The following is a 23,153-nucleotide window of genomic DNA, read 5'->3' as shown; positions in this document are numbered from 1 at the left end:
AAAGGAATAATGAAGTAATTTGAGAGTCATAAATGGCTGCAAACAAATTTCAAACTAGACTGTATTTCACGGACGATATGAAGCTAAATTAATAAAGAAATAATTAAGTATATCCGTTCAGTTTGTCACTCAAATTGATTCCTCACCATCCTCACTCCACGCCCTGGGATTCCAGCCTTGTACTTTGCGGCTGTCTCTGCCCATTGGTTTCCCACCTCCCTTTACTGTGGCTACCGCCTGAGATTCAGTGACTTAATTGCAGGTCTAGGGAAGTGTCTAATGTTCACACACCATGAGGCCATCACTGCACTTGTTTTAATGAGGGCACCCCCACACAAGAGTGCAGAATAATCTTGCTACAGCTGGAAGGATCGGACCAAAAACAATATGTCCTCTGCAAGGGACGATGAAGCTGTTCTCGCTGTTGCTGTTATTCAATCTCTGCCATCAGACAGGCTCCAAAAAGGGCTACCTGTCTACCACGCTACTTACAATTCTATACTTCCTCTTACACCAATACAAAATGCGTGTTCAACTCATCAACTGGAACACTTGGATTGCACCAACAACCTGTAACAGTCTAGAGCTGTACTTGGTCTTCCAGGTTGATGACAAAACACGCTTGGGCGCAGCACATATCCTCAGTGACACAAAATTAGGGTTTGTGTATCCTATATTCTCACATTCATCCATGGATCCCTCAAACCTTGCACTCTCATCTCAGGAATAAGATCTCATATCTCAAGTCAAATATTGACAAGAAAAAGCAAACTCTGTCTATGTTTCCATTCCTAAACAAATATCTAAAACTGCTCCGATTCTTCTTTGCATGCTACACTTTTAGGAAAGAAAGATGTAATATAGCAGTAATAAAAACAAGGGATAAGATTGCAATGATTACATGTGTTCCATAAAAAACAAACAGATTTAATTACTCGAACAGAACATGTAAGAACAAGACCGGAATCACCAATAACATCCAAATAAAAATGGAATTGTATGTAATGTTGTGAATCCTCTTTATCGATTAGGGACTATCGTTATGCTTTAATATTGAGTACAAAAATATCAAAAGGTAAGTATGCGTACATTTTAACTTCCTAACTCTACATATATGTACTTTGTAGATATATATAGCTTTAAGGTACTTATGGGTGGAGTTAAGAAAAGAAAATATAAACTTCCATACTGCACTTATTTTTCGATATTTTTGTCCTCAATATTTTGGCTAAAATATTCCCCACTTGTTAGTACAAACTTCAACCCATGTAATTTGAAGATCCAGGAAGACTTTTTATTTTGTTTTTAAAAAATTTATAACTAGCACAATTGGCCTAAAAAATGCACAAATAAAAATAGCCACCTTCGAGCTTCTTGCAGACTTCACTGGTCGATCACTGGATGCACATGTAATAGTTTTGTGCATCTCACATTCTGTGTTGTTTATGGGGCCAAAACGTATTCATATCCTACGGGCAGTATTGATAACCTACAGACTTACATTACGTGTGCAGTATTGAAAGGCTGCATATTCATAACCCATAGAATGAGTAGAATTGAGGGTTTGCATCCAGAAAAACCACTGTACGCATCAACTAAACCCATTTTACGATTCAGAATGTTTTAAGCAATCATAAAGTGGGGTTAGAAAGGGTTACTGATTCGGTAGTTGAAACTGAAGTATTTTGGGTGTCTCTTCCACATACAGAATCAATAGCCTATGTGACCGGTCGCAAACTATTGATAAGTTACTGACTTCCAAGTTGGGGTAGCAACTCATTTACCCAGGGACCTCTTCCCTTTTGGGAGTTGTTGTGGCAGCTTCAGGAGGAGTGTGCAATGGTCCAGGGTACACTGCCAACTCTAACTGAGGTTTATTCCAAACTGAAAACATTTCAAAGTAACGCCTGTATCTTGCAGGCCCGCGCCCCTGTCTTTGGAGCCGTTGGGAGGAAGTCACGATTTGCAATCTGCATAATGCATATTCACTGGGTAGGTCATTCAGCCACCCACTCCAAATCATTATTTTATGAACCTATTAGTACATTGGTTGGGTCGCATGATAATTTAATGGTAGCAAAACGTCAGGATGCAAATTAAGAATGCTTTTTGCAACCACAGTTTTAGTACATATGACCCTGAAGATGTTTATGTTGCAACTTGGAGAACCTCAGTTCACAGCCACAGTTAGTAAAATTTGTGAAATAAACGCTACAATTCATTCTGTTCCTCATTTTAATATGTTCTTTACTTCTTTGGGTGTTCATCTTTCCAGCATTGAATTCTCTATTTCCTCTTTGTTCCCTAACAGGAGGAGTGTGCATTGCTCAGACTGTGAAAATCCCCCACGAGTGCAAAAATGAAGAGGCCGACAAGGTCATTAAGCAGCTTCTGGAGTTTTCCAACGCCAGAGGTGTCGTCATGTTTGCCAGTGATGACGACATAAAGTAAGGAGCTCGTTCAAACATGCATACCCTCTCGCAGCTGCCGTTTCTCAATATTGATTTTGAAACCTATTGTGATTGTATTGATTATCATAAAACGCAGGGCCGGCTTTAGCGCTGGTGGTGCCCGTTGCGACAATCATTTTTGGCGCCCCCACGCCCCATGACCGCCTCCTCGGATTCTCTCACTACCACCGGGCAAAAGTGCCCCTCATCTCTCCAATCATAAGTTATTGCTAAACACAGCGCCCCCACCTGAGTCAGCACCCCTCCACAGGTCAGCGCCCAGTGCGGCCGCACCAGTCGCACTGCCCTAAAGCCGGCCCTGATAAAATGTACTCTTCTTGTCTCCTGCGGTTTAATTCTGAAAAAGATGGCCGGAGCCTTGAGATTTGAGACAATGTCCCTTTCACAGCACCAACCAACAAAAGGGGTGGCGGAGGGACACATGCAAGGGAAAGAAGCACACAGCACAAGGAGAAATGTAAGAAAGGGACTAAAGTCAATTAATGTCACAAGGTTGAGTGGAAGAGGTATTGATGGGGTGAAACCTTTCTAGAAGGAAAACAGTGGAATAGCGCGAGGCCAGTAGGCGATTTGGAAAAGAATGGTACTCTGACGTATAATTTTTAATATTAAAGAAATCTGAATTATTTTCAAAATATTCCTAGAGAGATGATTTCTTGTTGTTTATTGAAAGTTGTCTGGAGAAGTAACCCGTATGGGATCCATAGCGAGTAAAATCATGGGGATAGATGTAAAGGGATTGTGACCCACACCCATACCTGCAGCACCATGAACAGATAAAACTCCTCCCAGAGAGGCAACAGCCTCCCCAATCCTAAAACGCCCTCTCGTCCTCCTGCTTAAAATCCTTAAACCTGCAAAGGACCCTCTACAGAGATGTATCACCTGCTAATAGAACTGGGAATTTCAGGAAACCTATTTTAAGAAAACTGGTAATGTTGGGTCTGGCAGGTTGTTCCCATTGCGGGGACATTCATTTATAATTCCTGTTAATTTACAGGACCTACTGGGCGGAGTCATTAATTCAGTCCCCAGTATCCCCAGCAGAGTTCAGGGGCAAGTCATAATGAGGGCCAAAGAGAGTAATTCATCATTTCTATGTAAAGGCCTTTGATAGTTTTAGAGGCTAAAACGTTTACTTATGCTTACCTGTTTACGATTTATTTTTTGGTCATTTTTTTTGCAGAGTTTTATATAGCGCGAACTTGACCCGAATACAATCAGGTATCAGAGCGCTTTACATAGCACCAGTTACGTTACATGAGGGGACACATTCATTTTTGTTAGGCATGGGTAGATTAAGTGATTTTCCCAGAATCACAGTATGTTCAGCGTCATTACCAAGACTCGAACCCAGTTCCCCAGGTCCGAGCGCCCTAGTGTTTAGGCCAACTCCTCTCTCCAGAGGGGAACAATTGGCCGTTCATAATGAGGCTCAAGCCCCCAGTTTACAGAGGTGTTGTGCACTGGTTACCCCAGTTTACTTCTTTATAGCAGCACAGCTTGGTAGGGTGTTCAGTCAAAATCATTTTTTTTAAATATATATTATTTGAAGTCGAATGCAGTACAAAAATGCATTAGTGTACACAAACATACATAAAAAAAAAACAGGGGGGCAAACAATTCTCATAACAACAGGAAGTAGCTCCATATCAGATGTCAACATAACTCATTACATACTCATTTTACAAATTCATATTTTTGTTTAAAAAAAGAACTTAAAAATAGTACAAGCGTTAGACTTCTAATTTCAAAACAGGGGAGCCCACATTTGATTGATATGGCTCATGCCCTTTTTAGGTCTCGCCTAGCTATTGCGTAGCAATCACTATGCGAGACTCTAGTAAGGGGCTCCCAAAAGTGCTCCCAAAAGTGGATTGCATGGCGAGCACGCGCACAATCACGTGCATCGTGCCGCCATGCAATCTGTTTGGCATTGTACTTCAAAGGGTCCGCTCACCCGCCTGGAATGCGCTGCCCCGCCCCCGCCAAGCGCGCGCGCCACGCTCCGCCGGGCTTGTCTTGTTTTAAATGGACATTTATGTTGAGCGCGGCGTGCTTTTCTTTTGTTCATTGTTTTCACGAAAGCGTTTATTTATTTGGATTTGCACCGCCCCTGTGGTGGGCTTAATCCCGGCCAACAGGGTGTCGATTAGTCACAGTGTCAGTGTATGCTGGAATCGCTCACAGATCGGTCAGAGGCCAACGGTCTTTTTCCAGACTTTTATTTTTTATTTGTTAACTCTTGACTTGTTACAATAAGCACGCTGCAAGTTTCCTTGAGTAATTATGTATGTCTGTCTGATCTACTGTTGATGGGCCTTTATGCAAGCAAGGGAAATGGGGCCCCATTACCTAGTTTAGTAGTAAAAACTGTTATAACTGGGGTGCAGTGGCCTCCTCATACTCCTTGGCGCCTGTGCCGCTTCACTACTTTACAACCACGCCCCTCCTGATGACGTTCAATCTCATTTAAGGATGAACATAATGCAGAGACCTTTCTTTTCGACAACACCCCAGCATGTGAGGAGTTTGGTATCCGGTGTGGTTATAAACACTCGACATATTAAAAGTGCGTTTGCACAGCCTGCAACCAGTACACTCATATTCATAACAAGAACTGACATTTCCCCTTCTACATTAGTCACCCCTCTCTCTACCTCTTTGTGCTTCCTACAACTCTTTCTTTCCTATTTAATTCTCTCCGTTACCTCTTCTCGATATTTCTATTTCTTCTTTTTATATAGTCTGTTCCACTCTTTCTCAGACACCCTGTCTCATTTCTCTGTCGTCTGTATTTCCTCTCATTAGCTTTTCTCTCTTTTTCTTTGGCTCTCTATAACCACCCGTTGCACCTCTTTTCACTCTATCTGCGTGTTTCTTGCTTTCTTTCCCCCTCACTCTCCGTTTCTCTCTCGTGCAAGAACTCCTCTTCATATGTTTCTATCTACACGCCCTCTATTCCTTCCCGCACAATTAAACCACCCTAATCGCGCCTGCCAGTGTATCGCTCTCTCCCAGCTCCCCTCTCTTCATATAGGTCAGTCCTCTCCAGTTTACTCCCTCCCCTCTGCCACTCAATAACTGTCGATCGATCGCACTCTCGCCATCTTTCTCGCGATAGGTCACCATGTGTCCACTTTCAGTGAAGTCACGCAAACATTTTAAGGGTTGCTCGCCTAATGGGCAGTGTGGCAAAGTGATGAAAGCATTTCGCTCAACAGATCTAGGAATGCCTTGGCCAGGCGGGACGCCCCGGGGAATGAGGGAGGGGGTGAGATTCGAGGTCGGTGACTTTCAAGCTCTATAGAAGGCTACCTTATGCCCCTGAACACTGTGTTTCCACACCCTGGTCATGGTTCGTAATTGCACCCCCCTCCCCCACCGTTTCTGGTCGGGGCTTCTTTTTCCCATAGTCTGTAGGTTGTATTCACCATTCTACAATCCTTCCACTTGTTTTTCTCTACTATTTTGCTGCGTTACTCAGAGGCATGGTCAGTGTGCCCTAGCGCAAGGAAGGAAATGGGCCCCTGTTTGAACTATTAAATTCAGCAATAATCTGGGCTCAGTGGGCCCCTCTAGACTCTGGACACCGGTGCCACTGCACCTGCTGCACCAATGGAAGATACGCCCCTCGCCTAACTACAAGATGTTCTATATAATGGCACATGCGTGGTTTTTTATGTTTTATGTGATCCTGTGCTGGTCTGGAGTCGACATTGTATACCGGAGGCAGCCAGGACTCCATTTCCTGGCCGACCCGGTAATTGCATCTCTGGAAAACATAACCCTGTTGTCCTCTGTGGCAGACAGAAGCAAGAAAAGAGCGCGCCGGCGCCCCCTGGTTGTGCCTGTGTGTGTCTCCCTTCCACAGAGCAGTAACAAGTAGCTTGGACTCAGAGATGGTCTTTGCTAAAATAGCGCCCTGGGCCTGGGGGGAGGACATTTTGGCACCCTTGCTGATGGTAGTGAATTAAATGAGGCAGCAGGGGGTCACTTTTCTGTTCACTGGTCAGTACCTGGATGAGCAGGGACTGGCCCCTGAACACAAATAGCCCCGCACCTCCCTCAGCTCACCTAAATCACTAATAGCAAATGATGGGTATGTTGATGTGTGTCAGCAGGAGTCAGAGGGTGAAGAAAGGGGGCTAAAGGGGTGTTAAAACATCACCTGCCTTGTGATAATAAAGGATAACAAGCATTTGCAATGCAATAGGTCTCGCATTTATGCAAGTTTGAGCTATTGACATTGCAAATGACAATGCATTTATCTGTTTTTAAAACTTAAATAAAAAGCAGTCATTTGCAATGTCAATAGCTCAAACTCGCGTAAATGCGAGACCTATTGCATTGCAAATGCTTGTTACCCTTGCTCTGAAGAATGGCAACCTCAGTCTCTCTGGTCTGCCCCAGTAATGCCCACCACTGGTAGCCTTCAGTGGGTGCAGACGCCTTCTATTCCGTCGCGATACATAAACGTGCTGCGATAATAACTACAGAGATGGCTGCCGCCATCTGATGAGCTCCATCTGCTTTCCTATGCAGCACAACATCTCTGAGAGTAACCTGCAAGCCAACTTGCAAAAGCTGAGCCAGATATTGAGCTATATTGCTCCAAAGGTGTGTTAATAACAGACAACCAGCAAACATATGGACTATATCTGCAGCAGCTCATCCACACCTTGGGAGCCATGCCTATTGCCGGATTTATTTCAACCTCATTTATCCACCTCCTCTGGAGTGTAGTACAACATGCAAAGGGTTCTAAATTGTTGCAACAAGATATTAACAGAATCAACAGAAGAGCAGGTAGCTTCAAAGGAACCCTTAATGTCCAATACTCGAACAGGCAAGTAGATCTTAGAGCTCCATTTTTGTGCAAGGATGCCGACGTCGTTCTCCTCGCTGACAGTCATCAAGTAATACTTCATCCATATAGTAAGTTTGCTGCCCCCTGAATGTATATACAAAAGTAAATCCAGGTTGTTACTAATAATCTTACTAGCATCTTTACGCACAAAATAGTCCCGGACCTGAAATATATTTGAAGAAATCATTATGAGGCAGGCCAAATTCCCACTGAAGGGCAGCAAAGGTAGAAGAGCCCTGCTGGCCAGACAGCTGCCCAGCAGCTTTAGTCCTACTACAGGTGTGCCACGATGCGGGGATTGTATCATGAAAAATAGACGGCCAGAAAGGTGTATAAAAGTTTTTAGACCTGGCATCTTTTGGCATGGTTTCCCCAGTCTCTTTTTTCCTCTGACCTCCTATTTTTGACTGTGTGGCACATTTCGTTTGTGCTGGTGTTAGGACTTCAGGCTCTTTACCACTGCTGACCAGTGCTAAAGTGCAAGTGCTCCCTGTCTAAAATGTAACTATATTTGGTTCCTCCATGACTGGCCTATTTGATTTACTGATAAGTTCCTAGTACAATGCACTGTGTGTGCCCAGGGCCTGTAAATCAAATGCTACTAGTGGGCCTGCAGCACTGATTCTGCCACCCACATGAGTAGCCCTGCCATTTCGACCTGGCTAGGGCATCCACTTGCCAGGCCCAAACCTTCCGTTTTATCACATATAATATATAGGCCAAAGGTAGCCCCATGGGAATGGTGCAGTGTATTTAACAGGTAGGACGGGTACTGTTGTGTTTTACATGTCCTGGTAGTGAAATACTACTAATTTTGTTTTTTCACCACAGCAAGGCCTATCTCTTCCATAGGTTAGCATTGGAGCTGCCTTGTAACATCTTACAAGTGAATCTGCCAATTGAGAACTGATAAAAAATTGGAGTTTGGTGTCTCTGGACTCACAATTTAAAAACACATCTTTTTGTGAAGTTGATTTTTAAATTGCATGTCTGAAAATCCCCCTTTAAAAAAGTTGGCATTTTCTTACTTTAATCATTCTATCCCTCTGCCTGACTCTGAATACACGTCTGGGTCAGGCTGACAGTTGGGCTGTTTGTACATTCACACAAAGGAAGTTGAGGTGTGCCCTGCATATCCCGATGGCCCATCACCAGGCTGATAGGTCTTCCTGAGCTACAGTGGTGGAAGGAGTTGACACTGACAGCTGAATAGGGTTGTTCCTGTCCTCTCACAAAGTAATCTCCACCCCCTCTACTGTGTCTGGAGTTAGGGCAGGAATAGGCAAGATCTTGTGCACTAGAAATACTTTCCTTTGAAGTTTGCCAACTTCAAAGGCTGAAATGGATATATGCACTGAAACTTTGACATCATATACTCAGAACACTTCTGGGTTGAGGATATTCTGCCAGGAAGAAGAGTTGGATAACTGTCAGGTGGGGCTGCCACTTTGCTGTTTGCTTTGCTGTGCTGGCCTGCTGCTTGCAGCTTCTGTCCTGGAAGTGAAAAGACTGCACTTTGCTTTCTACATCCTGCTTCTAAGGTTCTCCAGGGACTTGAGCTGAGCTTGCCTCTTGTTAACAAGTCTCAGGGCCATCAAAGACTTCACCTGCAATGCCAGGGCCCCTCTGCGGAGGATTCCTACTTGCCAAGTGGTGCCTATTCCAGTTTCTGGGCCTTTGGAAGTGAGCTTGGGCTGCTACAAAGAAGAAACCATGGCATCAACGCCAATCGACTTTGGAACCAATGCCTGTCTACAACTCTGATGCCATTCTGGTGCCTGCACCGGAGTCGTGGTCCCGCTCAACGTACCAACCATGACTTGCACTGTAGGCTCCTAGGAGGCCCCAGTGCCTCTGAAGCACCGCCACTACACAAGTCTCGAACACCGCACCACTAAAGTCTGTGGGGCACCACTCCAACTCCAATGTCTGTGGCCTGGTCTGACATTGAGCCTGTGGAAGCCGAAGCCTCATGCCTTGACTCGACACCTCATTGACTCCGCTCCACAGTAAGGATCCAAGGTACCGCACTGGCAACCGTAGCATCACCTCCCTGCAGCAGTAAGGAACCAACACATCACCTCCCCTGCCTGGCAGTAAGTACCCAACACATCAGCTGCCTTGCAGCAGTAAGGAACCCGATGCCACACCTGCTACACCTGGCGCCATGATAGCTCACCTGCTCTGTGTGTCTTTGTTTTTCACGGTACCTCCAAGGTACTGTGCTGGGGTCTGCCCAACTCCATAACCAGCCCTTCCTCCAGCAAGGTCGGACTGACTTTGTGAAGTCATTGAAATCGACCAAATATCCCTGGTTGGTGCTATTTTTGATTTCTAAGAGACATACTTGATTTATTCTTTAAAATGTGATATCTTGATTTATGTATTTTGCACTTTTGTAATTTTGGCCTTGTTTGATTCAGATAATTATTGGCTATTTATCGAATCTGGTGTGGAGTCCTTTTGTAGTGTTTTCAGTGTGTGTGTGTGTGTGTGTGTGTGTGTGTGTGTGTGTGCGTGTGTGCGCGTGCATGCGTGTGTGTGTGTGTGTGTGTGTGCACAAATACTTTACACATTGCCTCTGGAATAAGCATGACTGCTCGTGCCAAGCTACCAAGGGGGTGAGTAGGGGTTATAATAGGTTTGTAACTTACTTACCCTGACTAGAGTGGTGGGTTTGGTCTGGCTTAGGTACATACCCTAGCCAACCGGAAAACCCATTTCTAACAATAGTGTAGTGAAGGGATTTGGAAAGCAGAACTATCACCCCATATCTTTTATGCACCGATAAACACCTTACATCACACCTGTTTGAAATAATTAGGGTCCGCATACTGGCACAGTAAGAGCTTTCAATCAGGCCCAAGACCCATTTGATATATGAACAAATTACCATCTTGTTGACAATCAACAAGAAGACCCCCTAACACGAGAGACAATGGTGGCAAAAAAGTAGATCTTAAGGTCTGGAAGAGACCAGACTTAAAGTCTGAAAGTGACCAGACTTAAACTCTGCAGGAGGCTATTAACCCGCTGGTGAATCAGCTTCTGAATATCTCTCTCTTCAGCCACTATACCTACCAAATGAAAACAAGCGTTATCTCGTTGCTTAAAAAAACCCAGGCTGACCCCTCTGACCCAACCAACTATAGGCCAATTTTCCCTCCTCCCCGTTTCTCAAAAGTACTGGAGAAACATGTAAACCATCAGCTATCATCATATCTCGACAGGAATAGCCTACTGCATGCCAGCCAATCGGGCTTTTGCCCTAATTACAGTACCAAGACAGCGCTGTTGGAGGTTGTTGACTCCATTCGACTTGGTCTAGAAGTGGGTTGCAGGATGCTGCTGGTCCTTTTAGGTCTATCATCCGCTTCCGAAATGATCTCTCACCACATTCTCCTGTCCCATCTCCATTTGATAGGCATTGGGGGGTAGGCCTGGAAATGGCTAGCATCCTTCCTAGAGCGTAGGGGCAAGAGGTATGGTGCCACCCCTACTCGGCCAATTCCTGCAAGCTAAATGTTGGTGTTCCTCAGGGCTCTGCCCTGACCCCGACTTTGTTCAATATTTACATAATGCCTTTGGCTACTCTGGCAGAATCTTTAGGGGCAGAAATTGTGTCTTATGCAGATGACACCCAGTTGCTGTTCTCGTGGAAGAATAACGAGCCCTGCCCAGACAATACAATTTGCAATTGCCTTTCATCAGTGTTTGGGTGGTTGTCCATGATGCAGGAAAGACAGAGCTGCTTTTTTTTGGTTCAGATGCTGAGACAATCTTTCGGTTCTTCTGGCCATCTGGCGCCTCCCCCCCTTATAAAAAATCAGGTGGTGAAAAACCTGGGATTTAAATTTGATAGTCAATTGCTATTCCATACCCAAGTAAACTCGGTAGTAGGCACCTGCTTTGCCCTCCTTCGACTCCTTCTGAAGTTTCTGTTCTTATTGTCCTTGGTGGCCAGACAAAAAGTGATTCAAGCCCCGATCATCTCACGTCTTGACTATGGGAACGGTCTTTACTCAGGCATGCCTAAATACCTGACTGATAGGCTGCAGCTGGTCCAGAATGTAGCGACCTCAACTTTTTTCGGGCTCCCCCGTGATGCTCACGTGTCAAGCCTTCTTAATAGTCTTCATTGGCTGCCAATAAGGAAAAGGATTATCTTTAAAACACTACTAGTGACCCAGAAAGCTTTATACGGTACTGGCCCAGGCTGCAGCTGGTCCAGAATGTAGCGACCTCAACTTTTTTCGGGCTCCCCCGTGATGCTCACGTGTCAAGCCTTCTTAATAGTCTTCATTGGCTGCCAATAAGGAAAAGGATTATCTTTAAGACACTACTAGTGACCCAGAAAGCTTTATACGGTACTGGCCCAGGCTTTTTAAAAAACAGGATTATGTTCTATGCCCCACAGGGATATCTTCGCTCTGCGAATCTCTTCCTGGCCAGAACCCTGCAAATCAAGAAGGCTAGGTCAGGGGGAAGGCCCTCTCTTTCCTGGGCTTCTCCCTCTGGAACAAACTGCCATTGGCCCTTAGAAGCATCAAGGCAAAGCCCATGTTTTGGAAAAAGCTGAAAACGTGGCTTTTTGCCAGCCTGAAGTTCCTTCTTGCCCCTGCTGACACTCTTCGGCAATCAGCACCAGGACACTCTTTGGAGTAGCAGTTGCTCTTTATAAATATCCCTACATAGACATATACCACCCCCTTGAATGGGGGGCAGTTTCACGAACCGTTCTGAACGCCAGCCCTTTTTTTATCCAATACAAAGCTACTTATTGCTCCTTCATGCCTTTTACAAAACAAATTTGCCGCCTGGAGCAGAATGGCATGAAAAAATTAAAAAACGTAGGAAGAATATTCTATTTAATAATATTACAACTACTAATGGGTTGCAAGCACCTATTGGGTGATTAGCTGCGCTTTATAAATCCTGACTGATTGATAAAAATAACCACCAAAATCCTATACTATCTCGGCTATGCAATCTTTTGCTGAGGAGGCTCAGAGATTTGTGGTAGTGTAAGGCTACTGCTTGAAACTTTAACTGTGAACTGAGAAAGTAACTTTTCATAAAATAATTTGATGATCCTATTTACATATGAAGTAATCTTGACACCGAAAGAGGTGGTAACGGGTACTGTGGTAGGGTCCTTCAAAGAAGGTGAAAAATTAAGAATATTTTTTTTTTTTTAAAGTTTCAAGCAGTAGCCTTACACTACCCCAAATCTCTGGGCCTCCTCAGAAATAGATTGCATAGCCGAGATTGTACAGGATTTTGGTGGTTATTTTCAACAATCAATCAGGATTTATAAAGCGCGGCTAATCACCCAATAGGCGCTTGAAGGTTCTCAAGGATTATTCAAACAGCCAGGTCTTGAGGGCCATTCAGAATTCCAGAAGTGAGGTCGGGAGGTGCATGGGAAGGCTGTTCCAGGTCTTTGCTTTGATGTGAGAGCAGGAGTGTCCAGGGAGTGTGAGCAAGTGAAAGGAAGGCCGAGCATAATATTCTTGATGTTTGGTGGAAGTTCAGGCGGGGGCTATTGTATGCAGGTCCTTGGTTGTGTAGAGTCTTGTATGCGTGGGACAGCAGCTTGAATTGGCATCTCTTCTGTACAGGGAGTCAGTGGAGTTGCCTGAGGTGGGGTGTGATGTGGGTTAGTTAGGGGAAGGCCGAGGATGAGTCTAGCTGTGGTGTTCTGTATAGTCTGATTTCTCTGTAGAAGCTGTGCAGTGATTCCTACTTAGAGGGTATTGCCGTAGTCCAGTAGGTTGGTGAAGAGGACATTTGTCACGGTGTGTCTTGTGTTTAGGAATAGCCACTTGATGATCTAAGTAGCTTGCACAGAGTGAGGAAGCAGGTGAATGAGACGACATAGATCTGTGATTTCATAGTGAGCTTGTTGTCAATGATGATTCTGAGGTTTCTGGTGTAGATGTACGGAGTGGGTGCAGGTCCTACGTTTAATGGCCACCAGGAGTTGTTTCATGTGTTTCTGCTGTTGCCAAAGATCAGTACTTATTTCTTGTCTGTGTTTAGCTGCAGGCAGTTCTTCTTCATCCAGATGGCAATATTTGTCATGCATCTTTGGAAGTTGGTTCTGGTGGTGGTGAGGTCTTCGGTGAGTGAGATGATGAGTTGGGTGTTGTCTGTGTAGGAAGTTATGTTGAGACCATGGGTTCTGATGATGTTGGCCAACGGTGTCATATATGCATTGAAGAGTGTGGGGCTGAGGGATGAGCCCTGGCACTAGGACTTTGTAGAGTGGGGAGAAACAATAGTGCGGTAGGTCTAAAGTAGCCTACTGGATATTGCAGAAGTCCAATGTGGCAATTTATTTTTAGCTGATCGGCACCTTATCTGTATGGAAAAGAATACATTTGCGGATCATGCCTATGCTTAGAAGCTTATGCTTTAATGCAGTACCTGCGGTTGTCATGAATAACTGTATTCACATAGTGTGGCTAAAAAAGACACAAAGGTTTGTATGTGATAAAGAACTGTGAGGGTATCAGGGTCAAAGTAGACTGAGGTACGAGGAGTGGTAGTTGACAGAAAGAACAGAAAGTAGATCTCGTTCTTTGACATGTTTAGCATTAAGGAACTAAGGGTCTGAGGTACAAAACCATTTTGCAATCGCAAACCCTGTGATTCATAATATCACTGGGTCTGTAATTTCAATATAAGTTTTTGGTGTATGGGAAACACTTTTCATGAGTTGGAAAAGACTTTCTGACTATTGGTTTTGTAATCCATTCCTAATAGCAGTTAAGAGCAGGCATGAAAGAGGCTGCTTCAAAAAATATATGTATTGCATTTTGGAAAGCAGATGCAGGGATGGAGGTCTGCGGTGCCTTCCAGGCCTTCATTATTACATTGGCAGCCAATCACAAGGGTCACAAATTGCAAACTGGTTAATTAATATTCATTAGATAGGTCATTTTGCCACCACCTTCAAATGTACACATTTTCATGCAAACTATTAGTACATAGTCAAATTGCATTTCCATTCGAGACCAGGCAGTATGCAAGTTGCACACTGCCTGGGTTGTCAACAGAAATGATGCATCTGGTACAAGGTGCCATCCATTAATGTATTTTCTAGCTTTTAGGCAGCCGAGTATGCATGTCTGAGGAGGCGAATGAGAAGATGAGTTTGTTTTTCATCTGTATATAGGTAGTGTGAAAAGTCAAATAATGAGATGATGGGATGAGATGTGGACCAACAGCTGTAGCTGGCATCCTTGGAAACTGTGCACCTAGGTTTGAATGCCACCCTTGGTCCTTTACTCAACATCTTGCTAAACTACTGAACCTCCATGCGATTACAAATGTGAAATATAATGAATTTGTGTAATTTCCACTTAAGGTTCACAGTCTATCGACTCTCAGCATAGCTCATAATGTACATTGCTCCATAGTTAGGTTTGTGCTGTAAAATACCAGCACATACATGTTACCAAGGGAGGTGATGTAAAGAGAAAACATGAGAGGGCCCATAAAGGACACCTGTGGGATTCCAGCTACTGAAACAGGGGGTGGTGATTGGTTGCCCTGCCAAATGGCAGAGTTCTGATCAGTCAGAAAGGTAGGAGTGAACCATTTGAAAGATTAGTTGTGGCCATTAGGGCCAATAGGCTAGATAGATTGATACATTTTGTCATATGCTGCAGGTAGGTGAAGAAGTATAAGGACAAAAGGTAAAAAAGGATTGGTGGCTGTGCTGAGCTGAAGGAATAAAGCCAACCATCAGAAGGCTGTTTCAGTGGAGTGAAGAGCATGAAAACCTCACTGGAGATGATTGAGCAATTTGTCAGTGTTCACAAAAAGGAAATGCAGTTAAAGACAAGTCTTCGAATATTTCGGGAGAAAAGATGGAACGTTGTGCTACTGATTGTTAAAAGGGCTGGTGAGTGTTTGCAGTGGGTGTTTATCATGGAACTATGGGGCATATTTACAAGCCCCTATCGCCAAGGGAACGTCACTTTTTATGACGTTCATGTGGCGATAGGAGCTTTGCCTTATTTACAAGGCAGCGTTAAGCCACTTAATGTGGTGATGGAGCAGGTAGTACAACATTTTGTATACCTCCTCTATTTTTGCATGAAAATACTAATTATATAATCTATTAATTATAATATTATTAAACGAGTGTTGCAAGTATAATAATCAACATTATTAATACTAAACTACACATGGGATTTGCTAATTGCATGGCTAAATAACTCTTATAACTAAAATCTGTACGCATATTAACAATAGTATAAGTACAAATAGAATACTGCATGATATATGTTGCTTTGTGATGTTGCACCCTTGAGGAGGATCGAAAAAGGTGAATATAATTGCTTTAAATGTCGCTATATGCTAGATAAATACAAGCACATAGAGGGATTAGCAAGGGGTTAACATTAGGATCACCAATTCCATGAATTAATTATTCTTTTGTGTTTGTTTCGCTTAAGTTGGCGTTTGGGCCTAAATCCAATATGGCCGCTGTCGCCACAGGCAGAAGTGGCCACTGTCTCATGAGGCGCGAAGTGAGCTGCGCATGTGCAAGAGATCTCCTAAACCTCGTAGCAACCTTTGCACAGACTGTCCCCGGTCAAGGAGACGAAACGGGATACTTGCCAAGACACGGGAACAATCAACCTTACAGTAAACCGGAACAAACCGATACTTCGCTAACCAATGGCCTCACCCCTCGAACTGTACTGAAAATCTTGGGATTTTGGTCGTACGATCTCAACCAGCCAAGCACAACTGCTCTAAAGTTTAAATTTGTATCTACTATGACTTGTTTTATTATAAAAAGGCTAGTAGAATAGGGAGGGTACTTCAACAGCAGCGGATGATGATCTCTCTTTCTTTTCATTCATCTTTTTTCCATGTTCGTTGTGACGCCTTTTCCGAAGATCCAGATGCTGCCCGACCGCTTGGTGACTACAAACCTTTTCTAAAAATCCACGGGTTATGAGATATGCTTGCACGATTTCTGTTCCTTTGATAAATTGGGACTGTAGCGTGCTGAGCAGAGGACTTTGAGCTTTGGCCTGCTTTTCGGACAAATTACGACAAATTTTGGTTATGCAGAGCCAATGAATTAGGGGACTTCAAATAGCCAGATTAGGTAAATATTATGTTCTGCGATTTATTTGAATTGATCTAAAACGCTAAACTCTGACGAGACAAATGCAAATAATAATCATTATGAAAATTTAGATAAACAAATATTGATTAACAAGAAATATGAGTTTGTGGTTTCATTAAGGGAAATAAGGATTCTGAGTCTTAAATTGTGTTTTAGCTGGTTCTAAATCACCATCAACCAATCCAACTAAAATGGTCCATTGACCAAGTGGGTGGAGTGCCTTCATATTTGAGACTAGGGATCTATAGGCAAAGGATATTAATGTATATTTTGTAAAATAACTTTTCTCTCCCTACAGGTTATATAAGGTATTTCCCCCCACATGTCCAGCGCTTAAATTACTCATCCCTCCTGTGTGTGCAGACTCGTGAGAGAGACGTATGAGTGTTGGTATTATTGGCCCCACCAATGATTGTGTGTGTGAATGAGCTAGTGTGACATCGGGTCTGCGACGCAGGGAGGGCATCGGTAAATGTTGTTCCCCATTTCCCAGTCTTGCGCTGGATCAGTGGCTTAGCGCTGCCTTGTAAATAAGCCCCCCTTTCACGCTACGCTTAGCGTGAAAGGGGAGAGCAATGGGTGTTGTGGTGGGCATTCCACCGCAACACCCATTGATTCTGACACTGCCCTCTATTTACAAGGGAGGCGTAAATAGTAGGCAGCGCAAGAATTAAGACCATTGAAAACCTGGTCTTACCCTGGCGCAACGAGGAGAAATGTTTCATTTCTCCTAATTTTTACTGTTTTCATGTGTGTTGATTTGCGTAGCACAAATGGAAACAGCAAAAGGCCAATGGTTGTTTATGTACAGGAAGGTCCCCCTTTCTGTACATAAACAATCATTTGTAAAAAAATGCTGTTTTGGAACTTACCTGTGTAGTGCATTAAGCAGCACACATAGACGTTACAAAACAGCTTTGTGGGAGGGAAAGTTGGATATACAGACACAGAGGCTGGATATATTTTCCAAAGGATGGTGTTTTATTGTGAGGGGTCAAGGTCTTAGATTTGACTACAGGGGTTCGGTCTTCCTTTTCTTCCTGCTCCGTCTTCTCTGAACTTTGGTGGGGGCTGCGAAGTGCTTGATCCATTTCGTCTGTCTCGGGGCTGAAGCTGAGGGGTGCTCGCGTCAGCTTGTCTGTCGTGCTGGTTTCCTCCCAGAGGCTCATAGAGGGAGAAGAGAAAGGAGGCCGTCAGTGATACTGTAACATAGGGAGGGGAATGAGTAAAACTATGCATCACCTGTACCACGAATTGGTGATGTCTAGAGGTTTCACGTGGTTCACCGTATCTACTTGTGGGCGATAGGCAACCTGAGTCGTGAATGATATGAGTAATTTCTGGTGTAGACAAGGGCGTCTGGCTACACACGCGAAGGTTGATAGGAATCAGGGTGGGGATTCGTGAGGAAATGTGGTAGGATGTGCTGTTTTTAAAGAAAGGATTACGTGCCGTGGTGTTAACAGAGGTCCCGCTCTCCCAACCCGTGCCCGCTGTCTACCCTCCTCCCGCCTCCCTCGTATCCGCCCCCACCTTCCCTGGGACTACTGTCACTCACCGGCTCCGCCACAACTCTTCTGAGTTGCGGCCGCTCTCTAGCCTCCTCCGGTGGACACCACCACTCTTCACTCCAACGATCGTCGGGCTCCTACTCTTCAACACTGCTTCGGTCTCTGTCTTCTCTTCCTGCACTCCGCTCCGCATACACCTTGTCTCCTCCGCTGGTCGACGACCCTCCTTCTCGGTCTTGGTCCTTTTTCAGTGGTTGCGAACCACTGCTCCCGGGGTCAGCTCCTCCTCCTTCCGGCTCCTCGCCTCGCTGTAGGAAAACATGAGAGGTGGGTGTGGCTATCCTCCCGGACGTGGCTTCCCACATTCTGACCCTTGTAGTCCGATCCCTATTCGGGGAGTAGATCGTAGGATGTTGTTCCCTAACCGTAGGTAAGAATGGCGTCTCGGTGTCCACCCCCTCATAAGCATTTAAAGATTTTTTATGTGCAGAAAGAGGACCTTCCTGCACATAAACAATCTTCCACTTCACGCAGACTCCCTTGCACTATGGTGCAAGGGTGCTTGCATTGGCGCTAGGCTGCTAAGTGTAGCGCCAGCGCAGGGGGAAATGCAGGTCTGCACCATATTCTTGTAAATGAAAGCAGCATCAGAATTGGCCTGAGCGCTGGCAACTTGCGCTCCCAGGCAGACTGGGAGCCTGTGGCTGCTCCCTCCAGCCCCAGCAATGCAGCTGAGACTGGAGAGAGCTTCACTGCGCATGAGGTCTGAGACGGCCAGCCAAACCCCCATGCTCAGTGAAGGGAGTGCACCACCATTCTCCCAACAGCAGTGTCATCCCCCTGGACCTGCCCCCAAGATGCATCAGAGTCCTAAGGGCGGGTCCAGGGATTAAAATAAAACAATAATAAAATAGGTTTTATATGAGGGTGGTGGCAGGGGGCTATGCTCCTCCGCCCTAATGGAGGGATCGCCGCTGGTTGGTGATGTACAGAGAAGATGAGTGGATGTGTGGTTGTAAACAACATGGGGGAGAGTGTCTTGTGAATGACATGGAGGATGGTAGTTTTAGGAATTGTGATGAGGACAAGGAAGAGAAATGTAGTGAGTGCTAAAAGCATGATTATAGTGTGGAGAATGACATTTAATCAATAATAAGTGCTCTCAGGGTGAAGCTGAGAGTGTTACATGGTTAAGGAGGAGGCTGTAATTAGATATACTTCAAACACTCAGCATTCTCAGCTCTGGATAATGTTTCTTTTGTATCCTCCCTGCATCTTTTGAAGAGGAAGGACAGTGTAAAAAGTCATATCACAATCAAGGCAAGCGGAGGAGAGAAAGGAGGAATGCCCTCCAATTCATATAACCACAAAAAGTATTTTTAGCTAAAAAGTAGATGCTCTTGTTAGCTGTAGAAAACATACATAGGTGCTTTTATTTTCAGCATGAAATGTCCAAACCCACCCAATGAGTGGTATGCTTCATCATTGGGCCCCTTCTGGAACCAGTCATTATGATCCAGACGTGAGCTCCTACCCTACTGCAGGGGAGCATGTGAGGTGTTCATAAGGTTGATATCAGGGTGCATATTGTGTGATGAGTGACTATGGATATTTGGATGAAGGGATGGGTTGCTGAGGAGAATGAATGAGGACTAAAACTACCTATTGGTGAAGAGTGCTAATTGTATTAGCTCCTAAATTGTAGGAATAAAATGTAGTGGTGTTTTTTTCAACCCACACAGAGGAAATCGACGTGTGTCCGCTCAGCTAGCACCACAGGTGTTTGGGCATTCTTCAGAATCAGAAAAGGCCCTCTGCTGGTAATGTGTACCGAAAAGGTAAAGAAAAAGCAATTACAACCAGTGGTCTAAAGTTGTGTTCACAGATCTACTTGGTTGAAGCCCCAACCTTTAAGAGTATCCTGGCCTATGAGGGAAGTAGAGTTCGAGAAATCCCCTGGGATAGTCTTAAAAGTAACACAGTTCTTAAAAAACAGAATACCTAGTGTAGACTCTTTTAACAAACACTCTGCGGAAGTGAAATCGTGAACACTGCTCACTGATTTCATACTTCATTCCAAATTTTACCCAATTATTAGGGTTCTATCATCTGATCCCTTGAGAGGAGTAGGGGAACAGGATCACCAAGCAGTGTAGATGATTTGTTGAAAAAAGCACATGTCATTCAGTGAAATAATTCTCAGACCACTCTTTGTCAGTCGTGATATGGGTAATATTCAAAAGTAGCATGTTGTTTCGTGCAGCCTCATACATGGAAAGCAAAATGTTACAGTCAAACTTATTGAGGCATAAATTTAAGCCATTCTTGGTAGACAATTTTGAGGCTTAAGATTGGAGCAAACTTCCACTCATTATGGCCTAGAGTTGAGATCGTTCTGCATAATAAGAGTTTTCTGAAGATCCCCCAAGCAATGGGAGCATGGTTATAAGCAAGTGGTTCTAAAAGATCTAAACAGTCTACTGCAGGTGAGGGCCCTCAGCTGATGCTTCTCTCTGATTCCTGTATCCCAGCTTGGCATGCTTCTATCCAATTGAGGAGATGTTGGCCATGACACAGAGCATATGTAAAATATGTGCCGTATCATGACAGCATGTGTTATGTGGATCATAGTGGCACGTCATAACGTGACCTATGTTGCATGAGAAATGTAGTTTGTTGATTGTGCGGTGGTGGAGAGTGAGAGAGAAATGTTGTAACCCCAGCATAGAAACACCCACTAGAGTGCTAAACACTGTTCAGAACAAGTGATTTGGTTTTAATCATGTGCCAGAGTCAGGGTTATATAATTGTTTAATAGTTCCCTGTACACATTTTTAGTTATGGGGTCAAGTGATCTTATGATTGGCGAGGACCTGACACAAAAGACACAAAAGACAGCAGGTTGACTATAAGAGATTGGGTTACTGGTTGGGGGGTTTTGAAACCCTACTCAAGCAGGAACCACAATCCTTGTCAGGGCGAAGTTACAAGCAGCCCTAATTTAACCTACCTTGGGTAGCTTATCACTGTGGGGCAGATTTATGTTCCCTGGCGCATCCCTGCAAATCAGCATGGATGCGCCAGGGAAGATGCGTCACGCAAGTTTACCCTTGCGCCACAATAGATGCGCCGCATTTACAATACAGCGCATCGTGGCGCAAGGATGAACAGATGCGTGACGCATCTGATGGTAGAAGGGCAGCGCATTGCTGGAGTTGCGTCGCAAGCGCGACGCAGCTCCAGCAAGGCTCGGGGGTGCCCTATCGGTACAATGCTGCGTCAATCCTTACGCCTGCTTCAAGAAGGCGCAGGGATTTGACGCAGCATGGCCGGAATAGTGACTGAGTGAAATCTTGTAGATTTCACTCAGCCACTTTTCGGAGGTGTTCCTGCACCGGAACGCCCCCCCCCCCTGTGAAGGTACGCCCACATGTGGCGCAAGCTTTACAACGTGACGCATCTCCCTAGATGCGTCACGTTGTAAATCTGCCGCAGCATGGCGCTGGCTTTGCGCCGCTGCTGCGTCACAAAAGTGACGCAACGGCGGCACAAAAGTGACGCACAGGGCTTATAAATCTGCCCCAGAGTAGTCAAACAGTAATACGGCGAAAACACACCACAAAAAGACCCTACACCAGTTTAGAACAATAGAGTAAATTTTTATAAATAAAAAAGACAAAAACAACAAAAATCCAATCAGTAGAAGCAGAGAGATGCATTTTTAAAGATTTCAGTGAAAATAGAATCATAAAGCGCACAGCGCCAACTGTGGATATCTGGTCGCACATGACCAGGACAAAGAAGTTCAGGCTGACTGCGATGAACCGCAGGCCGGCTAAACAGACCCAGCTAAGCCTGTGGAACAAGAGTATCTTAATCCTTGTTGCAGACTGTAGCGAGGTCCCGTGTCAAGGATGTGTTGTGCAGCCAAGGTGATGCATCAGTTCAAAGGAGCTGTAAAGCTGTGATGCGAGGACCTTCATCGTTGTTAAGGACTGTGTTGATGATGGCTTGCAATGCGAAGACTGGTGTCCCGGATGTTTTACGCAGTTGAGGTGATGCAAACCTCTGAGAGTGCAATGCGAGAACCTATGTCGATGTCAAGGCTACCGTCAATGAGGGATTTGCCATGCGGGGGCATGCTTTGGAGAAGCATCGCACAGACGATGGCTACGATGCGGTCTGTGAGGTCAATGCAGAGTCCTTTGCGTTGGGAGAACTGTTGCGGCAGAGGCAATGCGTCTTATGTGCTCAGGATTACACTGCTTAGCAGAGGAGAGGCTCTGTTCTGCTGGGTCCATAGATGGGCTGACAGAGCACATTTAGACCCACTTCCAAGGGTCTAGGACTCAGGTGGTACCCCTTGGCAGGCTAGGACTTAGAGATGGCAGAGTCCAGGGGGTGGGTTCAAGATTGTAGGTGGCTTCTGTCCCTGGGTCACATCAGGCCAGCCAACCTGCCCTTGGAGTCACTTTGGGGTACTGGGTTCAACAGATGTAGGTCCAGTCTTTCTCACCCAGGTAACAGAGCTGCAGGCAGCAGGTCAGTACATCAGGGCAGCAGTCCAGCAGAGCGGCCATCCTTTCAGCAGCACAGCAGTCCTTCTTCCTGGCAGTGTATCCACAGGACTAGAAGTGTACTGAAGAGTTGTTGTCTGAGGTCCAATATTTATACACAGTTCTGCATTTGAAGTGGGAGGTTTCCCTCTGAAGTCCTCAGGAATCCTGCCTTCCCTGTCCGAACTCTAAACTATCTGCGGCCTTTGTGTGGAGGCAGGACACCGCCTGTTCACGTGTAAGTAGGGCTGTGCCCAGCTCTGCCCTCTCAACTTCTACTCACTTCTCACACCTAAGCTCTCCATTGTATTTGAATGTCTAGGAAGAAAACACAAAGCCCAGCTGTCACAAATACCCAGGCATGTGACCCAGAGACAGGCTACAGGCAATAAATGGCTACGGTAGGAAAATCCCAACTTTCTAAAAGTAGCATTTTCAAAATTATAATTTAAAACCCCACCTTACCTTAGAAAAGAAGTTTGCATTACAATTCCAAAGACACCAAACATGAGTTGTTCACCTGTTCCCATTTGGAAATCACAGCTCATTAAATGCAATAAGGTAACTCTAATGTTATCCTGTGGGAGAGGT

At 44.8% G+C, this 23,153-nt stretch overlaps 1 protein-coding gene across 1 annotated transcript in view; it reads left to right on the top strand.

Annotated features, from left to right (window-relative positions):
* GRM7 (glutamate metabotropic receptor 7) overlaps window positions 1–23,153 on the top strand; it is a 1,767,328-nt gene that overhangs the window by 734,998 nt on the left and 1,009,177 nt on the right. Inside the window, exon 3 of the mRNA XM_085624503.1 lies at window positions 2,312–2,447. Coding sequence (XP_085480629.1) covers window positions 2,312–2,447 — 136 coding nt within the window. The remainder of the gene's footprint in view (window positions 1–2,311; window positions 2,448–23,153) is intronic.

Source organism: Triturus cristatus, chromosome 9 (genome assembly GCF_964204655.1).
Source record: "Triturus cristatus chromosome 9, aTriCri1.1, whole genome shotgun sequence".
Lineage (NCBI taxonomy): Eukaryota > Metazoa > Chordata > Amphibia > Caudata > Salamandridae > Triturus > Triturus cristatus.
Note: the sequence above shows the minus strand (reverse complement) of the source record. Positions and strands in the feature narration are given on the sequence as shown.